The 19,931-nt window shown below is 45.0% G+C and overlaps 1 protein-coding gene and 1 long non-coding RNA gene across 9 annotated transcripts; one reads left to right on the top strand and one right to left on the bottom strand.

Annotated features, from left to right (window-relative positions):
- Positions 1–2,203: 2,203 nt before the first annotated feature.
- Positions 2,204–11,275, bottom strand: LOC111845945 (protein SSXT-like). Of its 5 annotated transcripts, XM_023815709.2 has the most exons (12): positions 11,080–11,275; positions 10,137–10,213; positions 9,516–9,600; positions 8,638–8,673; positions 7,539–7,698; positions 6,484–6,705; positions 6,187–6,354; positions 5,910–5,987; positions 5,583–5,744; positions 4,778–4,908; positions 4,334–4,395; positions 2,204–3,617 (listed from the first exon to the last, which is right to left on the bottom strand). In XM_023815709.2, the coding sequence occupies exons 1-11, from the start codon at positions 11,146–11,148 to the stop codon at positions 4,378–4,380; spliced, it is 1,206 nt and encodes a 401-aa protein (XP_023671477.2). In that variant the 5' UTR covers positions 11,149–11,275; the 3' UTR covers positions 2,204–3,617; positions 4,334–4,377. The 5 variants fall into 5 exon arrangements, 3 of the variants coding, with proteins under 3 accessions (XP_023671477.2, XP_072567321.1, XP_023671478.2); XR_002838773.2 differs by having other exon boundaries at positions 4,334–4,908; XM_072711220.1 differs by lacking the exon at positions 4,334–4,395.
- Positions 11,276–11,980: 705 nt separating this feature from the next.
- On the top strand, positions 11,981–15,447 carry LOC111845865 (uncharacterized). Of its 4 annotated transcripts, XR_002838748.2 has the most exons (5): positions 11,981–12,067; positions 12,539–12,672; positions 12,989–13,129; positions 13,226–13,323; positions 13,498–15,447. It is a non-coding gene; the product is annotated as an uncharacterized lncRNA (long non-coding RNA). The 4 variants fall into 4 exon arrangements; XR_002838747.2 differs by lacking the exon at positions 12,989–13,129; XR_002838749.2 differs by lacking the exon at positions 12,989–13,129 and having other exon boundaries at positions 11,982–12,067; positions 12,549–12,672.
- The last annotated feature ends 4,484 nt before the right edge of the window (positions 15,448–19,931 follow it).

Below are 19,931 nucleotides of genomic sequence, written 5' to 3'. Positions count from 1 at the left end.
GGACCCAAGTGTCCCAGCCCTTTACACACCTGTGCCCTTGCTACCCATGAGGCTCTGCTAACATTCTGGGGACACACTGCTGTTTTGTTATTTATTCATATATTAAAAATGACCTGTCTTATTCACCCTATATTCAAATTATGGCGTGGTTGAAATACATCAGGGTCTTAATGATGGCAGACCATTCGAAATCACTTCTATGGGTTAACGTAAATGGGAGTGTGGTTGCTGATGGATGACGCTTTGGAAGAATGCGTGCTCCAAGCACAATTAAAAAAGGAACAGGATCAGGCAGAATCGTGGTGGGTTCGTGTCTCCAGAGCCACAAGGCTGCTGCCCGACCCGGCCGCTCACCCCACCGAGCGCCTCTGAGGGTCCTGGTCAGCTTGGATCCACACCATTTATTAACTGTGACACAGCTCCAATTAGCCATGAGAGCAACTGCTCTCACCCCATAACTGGCCACTTTTCTACTGCAGAGATGGGACACTAATCAGCCGAAGCAGGAGGCTCTGGGTAATTCTGTACCGGCCCAGTCCTGTAAGAGCTCCCTGCAGCTGCAGACTCCTGCCCAACTCCCAAACAATCACAGGCATCTGGCACGGACGCCTCACGGCAGCCGAAACGATGCTGACGGGTCGCAGGGGCTGCAGACATCCTGAACATAAAAGCCATTAAGATATTTCAATAATCATAAGACTCTATGTGGAGGAAACCTATGTAATAACAAAGGGCAATACTTAAGGTTATCTTCCGAAAGGACATTAAATAAAAACCCAATTTTAACCTAAAGGTTTAATTTTACCTGGAAAAAAAATCAGATGTGAATTCTCCATGTTGATGTAATTACTCAGCTGATAATCTTGAAAGGGTGATAGAGAATCATTCCATGAGGTTCAAGTATGAAAGCAGGTACCCTACTGATGCATTACACCCCCCTCCCCCCCATTTTGTCATGTCCAGTCCATCTTCTCCTTTGTGTTGTCTGGCACATTATTATCCACTAAAACGTCTCAATCTAGCAGAAACAGGGTGGGGGGAGGGTTAATCTCTCCTCTCAGAACCCAGGCCCACACCCCCCGGAGGCGTGACTTTGTCATTACTCCAACCCCGACCCCCCTACTGCCTGTATGTGTATGCAGCTGATGACAGCAGCTGGAGGGGAGTTGGGGGGGAGCGGTGCACCCATCGTCCATCGTCCACACGCACGCGGGAAGAGAGAATCGCACGCATCACGCTACCACACGCCCCGCCCTGCAGCGGCCAGCCAGAGATGCTTCGGGAGTCGCAGTGGCAGCTGGACAGGGCGTGAGGCCACTGGAACCAGGGTGGTGCGAGACGGGCCGCTCTGAGCACAGATTACACCCCCCCCACCCCAAGCCAGAAACACGGTCACATGATCCAGCACACATCTGGCACGCCATCTGTATACCACTCCCTTAGGCGGTGAGCGGTTCTCTATTTTTCCTGGAGGGAGGGGGGTAAAGGAAAATCAGCTGCATGGATGAGAGGACAGAAGGAAGAAGCTTGGAATACGGCCACTTTTTAACTCCAAACATACGTGAATAGACAGGGCAGCTCCAGAATAGAGGGGGATGTGAAGCCACTGTGGGGACTTTGCATTCCTTCACCTCGCACTCGGAGGACACAATCAGGAATGGATTCACACTGCGAGATCCAGGATTAGGACTCCTGGACAGGCTGACCCTGCAGTGGTGTTTACCACCTCTCAAATCACAAAATTGCACTAAACCCCTGAGGTTTGGCCCCCTGTTGGCCACAAACAGTCACTACACCAAACAAACCTTATTTGGGAGATGCTGAAGCAGCATGTTCGGCTAAGCGGCAAGTTATCTCTGATCTTCTGACTCTACTCACTAGCTGTTTATTTAGTTTTTGAAACATCGGGGGGGGGACACACACTGAAGTGACCTTTTGAACGGGCCCCCAGAAACAATAAACTCACCCATGCTGATGTACAGATCAGTTATATTCCATCCCCAGCTTGAGTCTGCAATGACTAAACTCACAAACGTGGCCGGTCTGCGGACCTGCACATCATGTGGGATGTCACCAGTGTCCGGACTGGTGTCAGGAACAGAAATATACCCATGGAACCGTGAGACAAAGACTCAAACAGGACCAGAGGGACACACTCCCAAATCTGTCACACTGGGAGCACAGAATCAGACATCCCACAATACGGGGGGAAAAAAAATTACAATAATTTATTTATTTTTTGTTCAACTTGGGACATACAGCTTTGCATTCAGTGGTCAAGGGGAAAAAAAAATCCAGGTATCAAAGGTGTTACGGTACAGACAAAGATACGGAGGTCCTGCAGATTAGTACGGCACATGACCTTGTGAGAAGCTCCGCGGCGGTCAGACGGAGACCCGCGGTTCCCAGCGGCGCCCTTTCAGCTCCCGCAGTGGAGAAGGCTCAGGGTAACATGATCTTTAGATGACTCGCCACCATCCCAAGGGTGTGGAGCTTTGCACTGCTAGCCAGCGACCATAAACGTGTCCAGAGAGCTGAAAGGGGAGGAGGTGGGGGGGGGACATCTGATCCGGCCTCACCTGGAGTGAGTGCGGACTCTGTTGCATGGCAAAAGACATGCAACCCGAAAGCAACAGTGCAAGCCTGTTGAAATGGCGCCCTCTACGGGCAGACCATTAAAATGCGCGTGAAAGCCTGCAGTGTGTTTTCATAGGAAAACATGACAACTTTACCAGAGTGTGCAACTTTTCTAGTGCATGAAACAGATATTCATGATACGTAAAGTTATATGTATAAAAAAGAGACAAAAACAAGTCACAGCTTACAAAAAAAAAACCACATTTAAATTCAAAACACTCGACATGAAAATATTCTGTACTAGACTCCAGATCACTATACAAATTTAATTCTATCTAAAAGCATAAAATACATTTGTACATCAGTTATTCAAATGAATTTCATACAAAAGTTTGCCTCTCCATGTTACGTCTTGTATCACAAGGACAAAACGACGTCCAACTTATTGCTTTGCTTAAACTGGGGAGGGGGAAAAAAAATTAAAATAAGGAATAAAAAAAAAAATAATAATCACAGAACCGCACAACAAGGGTTAGTCAGCTAGCAGGAAATGAAGACGGACATAAACACATCTGTGATCTGAACTGTAAAATAAGGCGGCTTGTCACTCTCAACTCAGCTCGACCCCGTTTTGTTAACATTTAAGGCATCGCAGCGCGGAGGCAGGTTTAAAAGCACTGGCGGAGCGACGAGACTTGCCCAATTTCTCTGGTCGATATTAGAGACAGATTCATGAAAGACTGACCCGGCCGGGGAATAATACCGAACGTACCGACTGGCGATGCCGCCGCTGAGGGCGGGAATCCCCAATTTAGGAAGTTTCGACATGAGAGGGCTTCAAAAGAAAGGAAAGCAAAGACGAGCGCAGAGGATTCTGCTCGGAATGCAGGTGGCGAGGTACGGATCCAGAGAGCAGGGGGAAGGGAGAGGCTCGCTCCTGGGGACAGTCCAGTCCTGAGGGCCACGAGTGGCTGGCATCACAGGCTTGTGCACAAGAGAAACACCTTCACCCTTCACTGCTGGTAACTTCCATACTGACCCTTAGGCAGAAAAACAACAAATGTATGCGTTAAAGCCAGTGGTCTAACACCTAAGGAACACTTTGGCTCACTTTGACATCCTCAAATGTTTCTGCAAAACTTTCTGCAGAATGCCAGCTGGCACAGTGTCTACAGTATGCTGTTAAGGATGTGTCTGTCCAATCTCTCTCATTCTATCAACCAAACACTTAAAAAATATATGTATACATATCAATACCGCAATACACCAGCAGATGTCACCATACAAAAGACCACAACGCTCATGCCAGCCTAACCTAGATATTATCTTACTTTCTCTTGTCATTTCTTAGTCGTCTGTTAGCATTTCACACATTTCTAAACAGGGGTCGAAGGTGGCTTCCTGGAATGAAACTGGTATTTGGCACGATTCAATATTAAATGCAACATCAGCCATTTAATTTTGGAACATATGCCCACAAAATAACCCTGCAATTTTTATTTTTTTTTTATTACCTAATTTTACAAAAAACAGAAACTGTTCCACAGTAGAACCGTTACTTCCAACAGCAACCATTTCTGTCTGTAATTTTGATTTTCTTGTTCAGGGACTTTCAACAATATTTCGACCCCTGATTACAAAATAATGTTAAAAAAAAAAAAAAAGAGGACAGAAAACAGATGGAAAGAGAAAGAAAGAAAGAAAAAGACTTCAAACCAGCTTGGCTTTAAGTCAGCATCTTCACTGAAACCATTACCTTCACGTGTTTTAGTTAAAGTCAGGGGTTCAAAGACCTGGTCCTTATTTCCTCATGTGGGCCTGAATTTAAAAAATAAAGATATGAAAAATACAGCTGGGGCCCCCCCAGCGAGAGCCACCCTGGACTCGGGGTGGCAGTGTGTGGTCCTCCGGCGGCTCCTGCAGGCTTCAGCGAGTACTGCTCGAGTCAGCAGGGCCTGTGTCAATACAGCAGGCTCCCACACACCATTGGCCGGGGCTGATCACATGACATCCTGACACTCCCTGACAGAATTAGCTCCCGTGCTAACCGTTTAGCTATTAACAAGGCCCGGATGGCTTAGCACTACACTGAAAACATTTAAAAATACTGGCATGCACATCACTTCCTGGTTGGGGCAGGCCCAAAGCACGAGGGCATGGCCTCCCACAGCTACCCGGGAGCCTTTACCTCTCCACCTACCTGGTCGTAGCCATAAGAACGCTGTTGCTGGGCTTGGGGGGGGCCTGGCTGTGGGGGCCTGTAGGCTCCATACTGCTGACCCTGTCCCTGGGGGTAGTTTGGATACTGTCCTGCACCTCCCTGTGAGGGTCCTGCGGGAGAGAACGGGGAAGATGCGACAACATATACATGCGTCAGCACCTGCACCATACTGTGGAGTGGCAACTCCACCAATCAGGAGGGACCGCGTTGGGTGTCACACTGCCCTCAAGGGACCACTCGCACATGTTCTTTCCGAACACATTACAGCCCCCCCCTCCAAACCCCCCCCCCCCCCACCAGAGTCCCATTAACTCTCTGCCTCCGTCCCACAGTGATCTGCGGAGGTCGTTTCTCACTCCGACACGTCGGTGCCCTCTTAAGGTCACCCAGGTGTCCCGGCTCGTCCCCGCAGAGACCGCCGCTAAATCACCACTGCTAGCAGTTCATTAGCATTTCCGGTGCCGAGGACCATGCGTGGCGCGCAGCTGTGCACAGATTAACGCAGGCTATTACAAACACATTTCTGTGTCTCTTCAGGCACCGTTCTAAGCGCTCCGATCTATATAAAAACAGCAATCAGGCATTTTGCACGGATCCATTAGTCATCCGAGACACTGAGTCAGGTGTGCTGCCTAGCTGCTAATCTCACCCTTCACGCGCTCCGTCCGTCTTTGAGCGGTACAAACGCAGAGACCCTACAGGGATCCCAGAACCCCCAGAAGGCGGAACTGCCTCCTGACCATGCCTCCATCTCGGGCCACACCCCAGACAAAATGGAACGTACCATATGCCTGCTGCTGCGGGGGATATCCCTGCTGGCCCGGGTACGGCTGCTGAGGCTGGGGCTGCGGGGGTTGTTGCTGCTGCTGCTGCTGGGGAGGGTAGCCCTGCTGCGGTGGGGGGCCCTGCTGGTACGTCTCCTGCTGCTGGCCGTACTGGGGATTCGCTGTGGGGGAGAGGCACACAGGTAACCATAATCACACCCTGTATTCAGCAAAGTTTTATCAAATGGTAAACAAGTGTTTATTGATGAGAGATTTCCCATTGTCTGTCTGCCCCCAGCCCCAGAGAAAGCGGCTGAACCAGAATCCCTCTGGCACCCAGGCCCCACCTTCCGCTGCTCCCTGTGCTGCGTGGTTGTACTGTTCTCCGTAGTAATCCTCCTGGCCTGGGTACTGCTGGGGCGGACCTGTACGCGGCGCACAGACAGAAAAGCTTGCATCACACGTCTGCAGAGAACTCCTGATGGCACGAGAATCGTGTACGTGCCCAAAACTGCATGATTCATTTACTAAACAAAAGAACCGTCGGCCGACGGGTCCGAGTGCATGAAGTAGATGGCTCACAAAGCCCAGACAGAGACAGGAAGACGAGGGTGGGGTGTTTACCCTGCTGCGGTGGTCGATATGGGGGCATGGGCCTCTGACCCATGACGTGGTTGCCCTGGTTCACCTGACCCATCATGGCCATGGGGTTCTGCTGGCCCGGGTAGTGTGGACCACCCCCAGGAGGCATGTTATACTGCTGGGTCGGGGGCTGCTGGTGCATCATAGGGCCTTACGAGAAGCAGAGGAAATCGCAGCAGGTTTCACACGCCATGCAGAACATTCTCCAGGAGCGGCCACAACGTCCTTAGTCCGTTACTAACTTTATGGTTTGCTAAGAGCACTTCAGAGGGACGGTACCTTGACTGGGCTGCATGTTCATGCCAGGCCGCGGCCCGTAGTTGCCCATTGGCTGGCCCTGGCTCATGTTCATCTGATTGGGCACGGGCATGCCCTGCGACGAGGGCACGGCGTGGCTGTAGCCGGCCATTGAGCCGTGACTGTTTGGGGGCATGTTCATGGACGCCCCGGGCATGTTGGGCTGGTTGGGTCCTGGGCCCTGCATGGGCATGTGATTGGGGGCTGGGGGGGGAACGGAGGCAATGAGGGGCCAATACAGATCAGCACAGTATGAAAGACTAAAGCACCAGGGATTATGCAAGATGTCAGAAGGTACCAGATGGAACGAGATTAAACAATAAAGCAGTGCGGCGCTCCGACCTCCATCTCCCAGGTTTATCACCTAACTATCCGTGTTACCATGGTAACATCGCACGTTAACACTAAAAATCACAGGCAGTGCCTGGGGTAAGAACAGCCCACTTACGGACATCTCGAACAGACTGCCATAAAGTGTAATAGATTAAACATTTGAGTTAAACACAGTGGTTCATAATAACGAACACATGTACTACTTTGTGACGCTCGTGAAAACATTGTGCAGTATCAGTGGTTTGTTGGTTAGTGGTACAGTACAGTACCGTATGTAGTTACTATTATTACTATATAATTATGAACCGTATTATTCTTCTGACTTGCTTACTTTCCGACCACTTATCTTGTTCAAAGTCAGTGTTTGACCAGTAGAATCTGCATCACTAACAAAGCTTTTCATAACAGAAACCGTTATCAGTCTCTCTACTCCTTTGACAATATCGCCCCCATGCATCTACTTTAATATTAGTAGGCAATACAGAAAATAGGGTCCGACAGGAATTCAAAGGACACAGACGCTATTACAGAGCGCCCCCCGGTGGCCGTCCAGTCTAACCTGGTCCCCCTGCAGGGAATTCTATTCAGTGAAAAACAGACCTTGCCCTTGCAGTCATTTCACCTTCCCTAAGTCTCTAAGGTCTGGGCTGCCCTCGGGGCCCACAGTGCTTTGGCGGTGGTGGTGTTGGGGGGGCGGGACCTACCGTGCATCTGGCCGTTCATTGGATTCTGCATATGGGGGGTCGGGGGGCCTCCGCCAACCATACCGTCGTTGGGCATGCCGTGGCCGTGTGGGGGCGGCGGCTGCTGGGGCCCGCTCTGACTCATCCCTCCGGGACCCAAGGGCATGTTCTGTGCAGGGGGCTGCGGACAGAGGGCCGAAAAAGGGGATAGGAGACAGATATTTCAGAGGTTAGCGATGGAGACGCAAGCAGAGCGCACTCTAAAAGGGACAAGGGATAAACAGCAGGGACAAAAGGATGTGAGAATCCTTGAGGAGTGTGGAGCTACAGCCAAGAATTCAGGCGTACAGGTCAGGAAAAGCGAAAGCTGGACTAAGTCAGTCAGTCAGTCCCCTGAAGGCGGAAGCACAGGATCAACTAGACCCAGATGTGTTTGGAATTATAAGCTAAAACTCCAATTAAGACAAAGGATATTTCAACATTTCAGTTAAGGACTGAACCATAAACCAAAGTTGTACCTCGTAGTTTCAGTAAAAACGGCAGAATACTCAGTGTATTCTGATATCATGCTAAAGGAATTGACGTTGACGATATGCTTTGACATTAAACTTCCTGCGTCACATGACCTTGCAGGGTCAACAAGCATCTGACATCCTCAACTTTATGTATTATCCATGAGCTCAATGAACTAGAGGAGAGAACAGAGATTTGGATTTGGTCATTATTATTCCCTGGCTGAAGTTATGAAGATGAAGGTGGGATGACGATGATGATGATGATGATGATGATTACGATGATGATGCACAAGGATGATGTCGGATGCCATGATAGGACAAAAAGAATGGAAAATGGGCCGTGGAGAACATTGCCAAGCCAAGTTCAGCTGCCCATTGCGTGGGAAGTTCTCCCACAAACACCAAGTTGACGGTACATTTAGGACCAGAGAATCGAACAGTTTTTAACACAATCTTTACATGCATGAAGTACACAGACACATGGATGCGTTACTTTCTATTCCGGTTCCGTGACATTGTCACCACTAACACGCACACTTCTCTCCCCTCCCCTTTGTCCCTTCCCAAGTGAACTCCGTTTGTCCTCCATATCCACAAATACTCACTTCATGCTTTATCTCAGTGCTGGGGGGTTCAGACCTCTGAAATCAAGTACAGAAAATCTAGGTGAACATCTAACCTTCATCAGGAGGGGACAAAAAAGCATTTCTGGCTCTAAATCACATCCACATTCATTTTGTTTTTTTCAGCACAGTAGGTTCTTCAGATGACTGCTAATCGGCCACTCAGTGCGACAACCTGCTAGTGTGATCTAACAGGACTTACAGACCATCACTGCCCACACAACGGAGGCAGGACATGGAAGGAAGAGCTCACCGAGGCAGTGCGAGAGCCAAACGACGGGAAGACTCTTCGACCACAGACTCTGTGCACTCTTATGTCAGGGTGTCTGTGCACTTCACACAGGTCAAGACATGATGCCAGCATCCCGTCTAGAATTTATTTTTTGATTCCAGATATCTTTCAATTGATATTGGTATCCAGGAGTGTTTCGGAACCTCAGGATTAAGCAACATTTCCTGCCGATTCAAATGTCGCCCCCACAATTAAAACTAGGAATTCAAAGTTTTGCTTTTTTTATAGGAAACAGAAATGTTGACAAGATGCAGGTAACACGGGATTTGCAATTACTGTATAAACTTGAAGGACATTAATGCTACTGGAATATGTTGGATAAAATGTTAATGACTTTTGACTTCATTCTGGAAATGCAAATGACACCAAATGTTTACAAAACAACCCATCTTGGTATTCCTGGATCAGTGCTGACTTCGGAAACCCAACAATGCAGCCTGCAAGGTTATCAAGCTTCACGGTCCATCTCAACAAGACCTTAAGAGCAGCTACTGCTAGCTAATTCGTATATACATTCTCATGTTTTATACACGAACATGCAAAAAGATTTTTCTTTTCAAATACTCACAGCAGGAAGCAGGGACTGCATGTTCTGATTAGAATCTGCTATTGTTGCAAGATAAACCAGATTTCTGTGAAGCATCTGTTGATACCTGTTCATAGCAAAAACAACAACAACAAAAAAACAACATGAAAAGCAAAGACCAAAAACATATTACAGAGACCTACATATTTTAAAAATACATCCTGGCATAGAAACAACCATATTTAATATTAAGATATTATTGTTGACTTATCTGCAAAACGTTTGACAACATAGGTGTTTACACATTCTGCATAGAGATGGCAAATAACTAACTGCATGTCTTTGGACTGCAGGAAGAAACCCAAATCGCAACAGAGGGTGAACAAACTTCACATGCAGAGTGCAGACGGAATTCAAATTCCCAACCCGGGAGGTGTGAAGTGATAGTGACAAGCCAACATGTCATCCTGTCCATATATATATCAATTAAAATGGTGAAAAACAGTGGGGGTGGAAGGGGAAGGTACTTATTCGCAGCATGATAAGTGCAGCACTAGGACTGAGGATGTCAGCTCCCTGAAAGCACAGCACCCCTCGGGGTCAGACAGCCGGTGCCCGGCACCAGCCAGGTGGAAAGGCGCAGTTTAAGGCCCAGGATCTTACTGTGAGCATTCTGCTGTCTTCCCTTTGCTCTGGAAGTCCATGATGCACTGAATAAGCTGATTGTTCTCATCTAGGAGCTGGAAGGAGAAACATCTTGTTCACATGCTGTTTATGCAAGAACACTGTAAAAGTACTCCTTGACCTCTTCAGGTTTTTAATATGATGCCTACCTTACTACCATTCACTGACAATACAATTACACTGAAAATACTTATAAAAAATATAGTTAGTAGTAATTCTGGGAAATACATATATAGAGAATGTGTCTTATAGTGAAAATATTTCTTAGCTGAATGACAGCGTCAAGGATTAATCGTAAGGAATATTAGATAGAAAGCCTACTTTTATGTTAAAATATGCATCCTATAATCTAAGGACAGCACTCTTGCACCAACCTCGATCAACCTAGGTCTTCTTTCCACAATTGGCTAATCCCAATAAACAAACGCAAGACGGAAAACACGAATGTCATATAAACAGAAAACGACATACTCAAGTCATAGCTTTTTTTTTTTTTTTTTTACCGAATTCATACCAGCCTTTTCGTTTAAATGATATTTACGATGAGCACTTCAGACAGTTATCCCGCCCAAGCTAGGCTAGGCTAGGCTAGGCTAAGCTAAGCTAAGCTAAGCTAAGCTAGGCTAGGCTAGGTAACAAAGGCATGAACACCCAGAGACAGGCAGCTGCAGGCCATTTTAGCAGCCGAGCCTACGTCCTCCCAGAATTCAATTATCGCCGCCGGGACCGTCTGGCTGGCTTCGCTTTGCCGGTTGCCCGTACTGCCCTTTACGTATTCGCACTGCCCGCGCTTGGTCGCTGTATCCCCCCCCGCATCAGCACCCCGCCGCCCCGGCCTGACGGAAGGCTCTGCGCAATGCAAGCGGCTAACAGCTAGCCGCCAACGCTGCCCGACTTCACTCAAAAAAGAGGGAAGAATTACCTTCTGTATCCCCGCGGGTGTTATGTCGCCCTTTCCCCGCTGCCTATGAGCTGCAAATGCCACCGACATATTGATTATAAATTTTAAAAATTCCCTCCCCCCAAAAACAACAAACAAAAAAATCTCAAAAATAGAAAATACACAAGCAAAAGAGGAACACAGCTCAGCTCCAGCCTCACAGGGCAGAATGGGCTGCAGTAACGTAATGTACCATTCAGCGAGGGGGGGTTACTCAATTTCATAACGCACCAAGCCAAGGAAATGTGTCTAAATTGTGATCTGATATAACGAAAAATCAGTTTATTTATTGTTACTTAAAACAGAAATAGGGGCAATATCGGAAAAGGTGTATTGTAGTTGTTTTTCCCTTTACATATGTTTCTCAATCACTTGCTCCTAACCTTCAGATCGACAGTGGTATGTTCTAGGGCCACTGGGGTGCAGTAAAGTCTGGATGTGAGCCTGCGGCAGATAGCTTTCTAGATGATACTGAAATAAAATAAAATGAACTCTACCCGCTGATATTTGTTTAAAGTAAATGACTGTGACAGTATTAACGTTTCTAAGGGAGACTTATGACGCATTATTAAGGCATGTATTAAAAAAACAACTCAATTGTATCTGTTGTTGAACTCAGCGATGCATAAATATTCTGAAATTGCTGGCACTTAAAAAGAAGAGAGATCTGCGTTTCCGAACGCAGCTTCTTAAAAGTGAAACATTAACCTTTGGAAAGTGGAACACAACACAGATGAACATCGTTTAACTAACGTGCCACCGTGTGTTTTTCACTAAAAGTGAGAAATCAGTGAAACGAGACCCCCCCATGTATTCGCATTTAGTATCGCCCACAAGGGACGGAACAACACGCATGCGCGCAACATAACCACATGGGTCTAACTGTAGACGTCACAATTTATGATTATCAGGCAACATGACAGAGGTATTGCTTTTTTTTTCTCCGGACGGCTGTGAAGGTTTCACCACTGTGAGTGTGTAACTTAAGTTGCCAACGAGCTGCTGTGTTGTTGCAGTCAATGAAAGTTTATTTTCAGTGTCCTTTAGCAAAATACACCGCAAAACACAAGGCAAAGATAAACTAGTTGATTGCAGTTTACCGTGATTCTAATGGCTAATGTGATGACATACATAATGGTATCTATAGACGAAATGACACCCAACCGCTAGTTGTGGTAATTTACAAAAATACACGATTTATTTCCGCTGTTTGTATTACCAGTATTTTTTTTACTTCACTTGCTGTTGAGAAAATTGTGTTAAATATGTCGAAAGTCAATTATTTAGTATATAAAAGTATACTGTACTACTTAATTAGTTGGAACTGTACAGTGGTAGAACTTAAGAAGTTTTGCAAGTAATCCAAAACCACAACGTAGTCTTTGAGAAGTATATGCATGATTTTTCAACCGAGTTGGATAGCTTTTTTTTTTAATATTAGATTTTTTTAGGTTGGAATTCAAGGGGACATTGCTGTTCATGGTGTGGAGAAGAAATCTGTTGCAAAACTACAAGAGGAATAGACCACGCATAAGATTAGTGTGCTGGATAAGCATGTCTGTGTGACATTTGCAGGTAAGATTGAACAGCACTGGTCAAACAGCATTGGACGCAATGGATTCCCATATTCTCTTCATGAGCACAGAATTTGTTTTGCACATTTTTGAGGTGTTATGGAGACACTTCCATGTGTTTCCTTTTCTAGTAATCTCCAAATTGTCTGTTTTGTGCCAGATCCTGGAAATAAGGGGTATTTTAAGCAAAATGAGAAGCACTGAGGTTAATAATGTAGTTGTCTTTGTTTACATGTATGTGAAGAGCAATTAATCATAACCATGACCTCTGATATCCCTTATCAACATAAATCCTCTCTTTAAATTGTGTTTTCCAGCCTAGGGTGTCCCCAGCATCCTGAGATTGTCTCCAACACGTTATCACAGATAGCTGATTTCTTTTACCATTATTTGTATAACCCAGTTAGTAAAGGCCCGCCGCACCTCTCTCAGCCGTACAGACGACAGAGCGGTGTATTGTAAGTGTGGGTCTCAATTCCAGCTTGAAACTGGGGTAAAAGTGAAAAATCCAGCTCAGAGCTTTTTTTTTTTTTCTCTTTCAAATTTTCTTTCAGAGCCATTAGGCATCTCCACGTAGATTGTGGGGTTAGACTAAAATGGAACCTTCAGACTATGCCAGATGTGCCCTCCTGGAACATACCATGCATGAAAGGTAAGTGAACTATAGGTGTGAAACAGGTTTTTATTAATTCGTTTATTGTGTTTTCACAGTCCCAGATTACTACAAATTGCTTATGTGATGGCCCACCACAACCAGTCAGATTATCAGTTTTGTCTATACAGTTAAGTTTTCCCCAAGATGTGTTTTTGCTGTCTTCACAAACAGGCAAACGCAATTGGTCGTAATGCAAAGACACTGAGAGAATTCCTGGAAAAGAATTACACAGATGCAGGTGACAATGACACGATTAAGCTCACAATCAGGGTGTTGCTTGAGGTAATGTCCCTTCCCTTTGTTGATAGCAGTAAAGTGAGACGCATTTCTTTGCCCACGGTAACATGACCTTTGTTTGCAGGGAGGAACGTTGAACTTACCGTCATCAGTAGGTGCCAGTCGCTGAAGGTGTTGCATTTGTGCTATATTTATCCAGTTCTGTCTCTTCTGATCTCATGTGTTTGTTAGTTTTTTTGCAGATACTGGAAGCTAAAGAAATTGAAACACTGGTTGCTGAGATAAAGTAAGGAAGAGGAGGCAGAAAAGAAACATGAAATACACATCGGTTTAAAAAAAATAATCTATGTGGTTCCAAGGGACCATCTAGGAAATGGGAGATGGACAAATGGCCCCCGTCAGACTGAAAGCACAAAATATATCTTCTCAGCGTTTATCATAAGCTGTCAAGATTGGTCAGGTCATTGGTACATCAGTGTTTTCACATTTTAAACCATGCAAACATTTTGAACACTACGCAACGTATAAGTCAAGCACATTAATAAAGCCTGATGTTTTATATACCTCATTAATCACTAAACAGCATTGAGTTTTCACTTAATCTTGAGTTTATTAGGGTGCTTTTCTTCTACACCAGGTACCATACCTTTGGTACTTCAACCCAAACCCTAACCTACTGGTGTAAAAACTGGTACCAGCGTGGACAGCTGGATGATGTGTGACATTAATACAAGGTTATGCACATGTAATTCTTACATCAGTCAGCTATATTAAGATTGGGCCCTTTCTTACCTCATACTGTACAGACATTATAGCACAGGGGGTTTAGGTTTTGCTTTTTGCATTTTTACCGAATTAAGAAAAGAAAAAACTTAGCAAGCTTTGCAATTTTAATGATTATTCCTTTTCAGTATTATCTCGTATATGTTTAAAAACATCGCTTTAAAGTTTACCACCGCTGCATTCTGCATGAGTGCTGTATGCATTCTCTGAGACAATCATTTTCATCCTTGCCGTTTATTAAATCAATTTGTGAGAAATTTATTAACTGTTTTGCTTTTAAATAAATAGCCCAGTGTTTATTACAACAAAATCACATTGCGATATTTGAAAAATCCCAATCTTGTTGTACCTGCATGTTCTTCAGACCAGATAGCAGTTTAGAAGCTTGGGTCTCTTCATTTGTCCACGCATCCATTATTATTACTTTTCTTTTTTTACTTCGTTTATCATTGTTTTCTGATTTCATAACCTTTTTCAGGACAGATGTTGTATTGTGTTTCGGAGGCAGGCTATTTGCATAACCAGTCGACAAAGAAAATGTCCCACCCCAAAGTACCAAACTACCAAAAAAGTACCCCAGTTGGTTTGGAACTTTCGAAACTGTAATTTTTGTTACTGGTACCAAATGGAAAAGGGAAAGTACCGTTAGTATAAACAGCCTACTCCTTCAAACAGTGAATCACATGGCTGCAACTGAAAATATACGGCTCACAGATAGAATCAAGAGGTTCACTTATTTTTCGGATGGCATTCGGGCGACTAAGATGCCTGATCTAAGCGATTTTGAACCTGGTGATCTCTGAACATTTCATCTGCACTTGAAGTAGTTCTGGAGACGTGGGTCTTGCCTAGCACTAGGCAGAAGTGCCTTTCTGTGTTGCTTTAGAAAATCTTAGGAAAATCTGATGGCCTCTATCTTAGCTCCTGGATAACTCAGTCTGACACTGGAGACTGAGAACCAGTCACAGGTTTTCCCAGGAAAAGTGATGGAAGATCGTCTTCTTCTGATCTGGTCTTTGTATACACATTTTTCACTTAAAACCTAAAATTCAAAGTTATTTTTTATATCTTGCTGACATAAATGTTATTACAAATCTGAAACTGAGATGTTGTTTTGATTTGGGTTTTCCTTAAGCTTTGTCCATCAGTTCCTTTCAATTTTTGTTCATACTTAAAGGTGGGCTTTGGTTGTGTGTGTAAAATGTTTATCTTTTTGGTCCAAACTGGCACTCTGTGCCAAAGTCACATTAACATGAAAGGAGGAAAAACCTTATTTCTGTCCAGTGAGCTGCTTTGCATTTCACTGTAATCCGAACCTGTTTAACATTCGATCGCAGTTCAAAACTCGACGGCAGGGTTGTAGCCAGGAGTGCTGATCTTTAAAGGGATCCAAGCTTTAAGCTAATTGGAAACATCAATGACTTTAATCTGGAAGCCTTTGAAAACTCACATTCTGGGCTGTGCCAGTGCCTACGGCCCTTTAGACTTGAAAAAGACATAATAGAGAATGTAAAGTGCTTCATTTAGGCTGTTGTCCCCGAGCCTGGCGATTGGAAGGGGATAACTTAGTCTCATGGCCAGGGAGAATTATTGTTATGTATTTTCTGAGGCTGTGCTTGATGATAACTGCTTCACTCTTCATCAAAAGAAAATGTTCTGACATAGGATGAGCTGATAACTTGTAGCGAAAATAGTTTTTTTGATTTTTTTGATGGGAAGATCAACAGAATACAGGTGTGCAAGGGAGAGATGTAAAGAAATGGACTGTTCCATTGTGGTATGTGTGAGAGGGGCTGCTTTCTTTTCCGGCCTGGTAGAAAAGAACACCACTATTGGCTGTAGCTCAGCCTTGTGTTTTAGAATCTTGGGTTGTAACACTGATGAATTTAAGGAGTTTGCATAGAATGAGGGCAATGCGGAATGTGTTTGTAATAGCAAAAAAATATTCTGTAGATATGATGTGAGGCTTGGTTACTCACTGTCATGCATGTTAAGGTGTGTATTTATAGCCTGCAGATAGATTTTCTTCCAGGACTTCCCCCCCAAAAAGTGAGAATTCCTCCTGGCATGAGACAGGGAGAAACCTATTAGCCACACGCGTCACAGAACGGTGCCCGCGGGCGCGAGCGGGTCGCTTGTTGCCAGATCCGGCCTGCTGCCGGGCAGCCCTAAGATATGGTCGCTCTGAAGCCTGGCAATTAGTGTGTAAAATGACGATTCTGCAGGAGGTCGTCTGGGTGGGAAAGCAGCCCTGCGGATCTGAGGTCTGCTCTCACGTCTGTGTGGAAGTTGTGGGTTATGGGCGGCGTCTTTGCATGTACATACGCCCCAGGTCAAATGTGGAACTTCCTGTTTTACTGGAGTTATTACTGAAGTAACCAAATATTTGTTTTCACCTCATGTTTGCTTTTTATTCGATGAACATTTCTGGGCACCCAATTAGCGCAGAGTGTTTCCTGTGTTTCACAAGGCGTAATAAAATCACCTTGTAGATAACTGCAGTTAGCAGGTGAAGCTTAATAGATTGGATGTTTCAGTCACGCTCTCGGGGTCGTGGGTGTGCATCCCACTCCAGAGTTGTGTCGATCTTACATGTGGTCTCTCTGAGGGTCCTCTCTGGGCTTTCTGGTATCCTCCCTCTGAAGACATGAAAATCCGGGGAATTAATGGCCCTAATGCGCTGGACTGTTAAAAATCCTCCAAATTTCCACTGGCAGTAAATGAAAGGAAAATGTTCAAAATGCATCTTATGCAGCAAATTGCTAGTCAAATCATCTGAACTTCAGAGGTACAGACAATAGTGTGACTGCACCCCCCCCCCCCACCACATACCCACCCCCACTACACCCTGAAAAGGCAGATGGTCTGGATCTGAGTGTGTAGCAGTTGGCCTGAAGCCAAAGTCGCACCTTTTCAGAGTGATTTAACATGTTACCTACTGCATTATATCCTCACCCCCTCATCCTATTTCGAGTCTAAAAACAGATCAGTCCTATTCTAAGGTTTCACCCCAAGGATTAATTTTGCAGCCCCCCCCCCTCCCTTAGGTGTCCATATCGATCAACATGATAGACCCCCTCCAGTCTTTCAAAATCACAGCAAGGCAGGCTGCTGAGGACCGGGAGACAAGATACTTCAAATCGATACCCGAACGACCGGCTAACGAGTAGAGGCATCTTACGTCGTCATTTATTTTCAGAATGGCTTTGTCTTTTGGACCTTAAAAAGGGTTTGTCTCTTCAGTGTAGCGGGACATGACCATCATGGGTGTCTTGCAGTGACGATTTACACAGGTCTTATCTTCCACTTTTGTGGAAAAAAATAAATAGCATATTCTACGAAAAGTGAGGTTGCAGCTCCTCAGGTTTACCTCAGCTTTGTGTTTTTAAATCGGCAGTACAGATAAATACGGTTTCTTTCTCCTACATCAAAGAACCCCACACACACACACACACACCTAAAGTAATCTTCCGTCCATCACTGGCAAATCACATCATGTCACACGGAAACAAAATATGCATCTATGTTGAGGACATTTGTAGCTGTGTTTAAAAGTGAGTCTGTGTTGATGAATCCACAGCTGCCTTTCTCATCTTACTCTTAGCCTGCTGCCTGCTTGGGGACAGAGCTGATCTGCATTGACAGGGACGTGGCCGGCTGCCTGCGGCTTCGCCACCCTGCTTTCCACAGCGATTCGCTGCCAATCCCGCTTTCTTTCTCTTTCCGACCCCTGAGGGCCTGTAGACTAACCTGACATGGGTTAGCATTTTCAAAAATGGATCGTGGCATTCTTCACACCGCCGTTCAGTTGAAGACCCACCGCAGATGTGGCAGGTTTCTCCATAGCTTGTTTCTGCTTAGCGTTCGGCTACCTCAGCTCCTTCCCACCGTGTATAATCGATCGAAAAATTGGGGTTTTAGATTCCATTACAACACGCAAATAAAAAGAATGGTTGCATTAAAACTGGTGCATACCAGTGTAATGAAGAAGCAGCAACTTTTAAATAACCATGTTTAAATGGGTCTCCTCCTTGGCTCCCAGTGTGTGGACTTTGTATGTTCTCTCCATCTCATTGTAGGGTCCAAAACACAATAAGGTGAACTAGAGTTGCAAAATTGTCCATTGTTCTTGCAACATCGTTTTAGCTGTCAGTCTGCCACTGCTGGTATATTTTTGTTACCATTCTTTCAACATCGTGAAACATCACAGACATTTCCTATTAAATTGTCTCCAAGAGTCTCCAGCAGGTGGCAGTATTGAATAAAAGTATAACCCGTTTCAGGGGCTGCTCACACTTATTCTACATGAATAACATAGTATGTCTTAATAAGTGCTGTGTTACTCATGTTAAGTCTTTGCTTTAGGGTTTTGGCTTGAAGCAAAGGTCTTCGGCAGCCTCAGAAGGGACCGAACCACTCAGTTGTAAAAAGCAGTTTCAGCATCTCTCTTTCCATGACATCCCACATGCACACGTTGTTCCTCGTGTTTTTGTGATATCTACAATCACAAAATAAATATCTAATATCTAGAAGAGATTTGACTTAAGCACATCAGTGATTTTCATATGATTCTATTACCCTCAGCTCAGCATTCTGACTAGTTTTTGCCAAATTAGTAAATTGGGATGGGGAATTTTGTGGTTATGATAGGATATCATCCCATCATATCATATCATACCTAATATGAATAAGGTGATTTAAATCGAAACATAAACACAAAAATGTTTTTTATGCAAATGGCTGGTCTGCAGTAACACAAAACAGCAATGTGGTCTCCTGAACGTAAAAGTCTGGAAACTGTAGACTACGTACAATTAGGTAAGGAAACCACTGGACACAGGAGGGCGTGTTACAAAAAACCCCAGAGCCAGTGTCCTCTCAAGACCCAGGAAGCAGTGGTGAGTCTTTCTCAACCGAAGCCATAACTGCTGCAGGATGATGTTACATGGAAATGTCAGAGGCAAACAAGAAGTAGCCATTGGTCCAAGAGATAATTCTTGCCCGCAGGCACTGCAATCTTTAAGTCCTGTGACTCCTGTTCACCACCACCTCCCCCCCCATCCTTGTGCTTTTTCTGTTTTCCCTCCACATTTTGTAATACTTGTTTTTAATTTAAAAGTGTTTATATTTAGAGAGGTTGTATTAATGAGCGTGTGTTGTAATCAAGCTGCTGTCCCTGGTTCTCCTTTGTAAATGCCAGATGTCTCCACTCAGGATCTAGAGTCAGACCATATTTATTGCTCAACCGTGTCGCTCTGCTCAGACTGATGACGTGCCGAGCCACTCAGACGTGAAGCATAATCACACCGGCACGGTGCCTTACCAACATTCCTCTGGTCGGATCGGAAAACTTCCAGGACCTGCAGTGCCTTTGGTCCGTCACTGACATTTTTTTTACTCGTCTTTTCATCAGCAAATTTGCAAAGCCTGGGGAATTTAGTTCCTTCAGTTGCCACGGAGTTGATATCCAGTTTCCATTATTCATGGTCAAAATCATTTTTTTTTTTTTTTGTGGTTTAATTGTGTGTTTATAGTGTTTGTTTTTGCTTTCCTCCTCCCAATCCGGTTTCGTCCCAGGTGTGCAC

The sequence above is a fragment of the Paramormyrops kingsleyae genome, chromosome 4 (assembly GCF_048594095.1).
Source record: "Paramormyrops kingsleyae isolate MSU_618 chromosome 4, PKINGS_0.4, whole genome shotgun sequence".
In the NCBI taxonomy this organism is placed as follows: Eukaryota; Metazoa; Chordata; class Actinopteri; order Osteoglossiformes; family Mormyridae; genus Paramormyrops; species Paramormyrops kingsleyae.
This window is presented reverse-complemented; position numbering and strand designations above follow the sequence as displayed.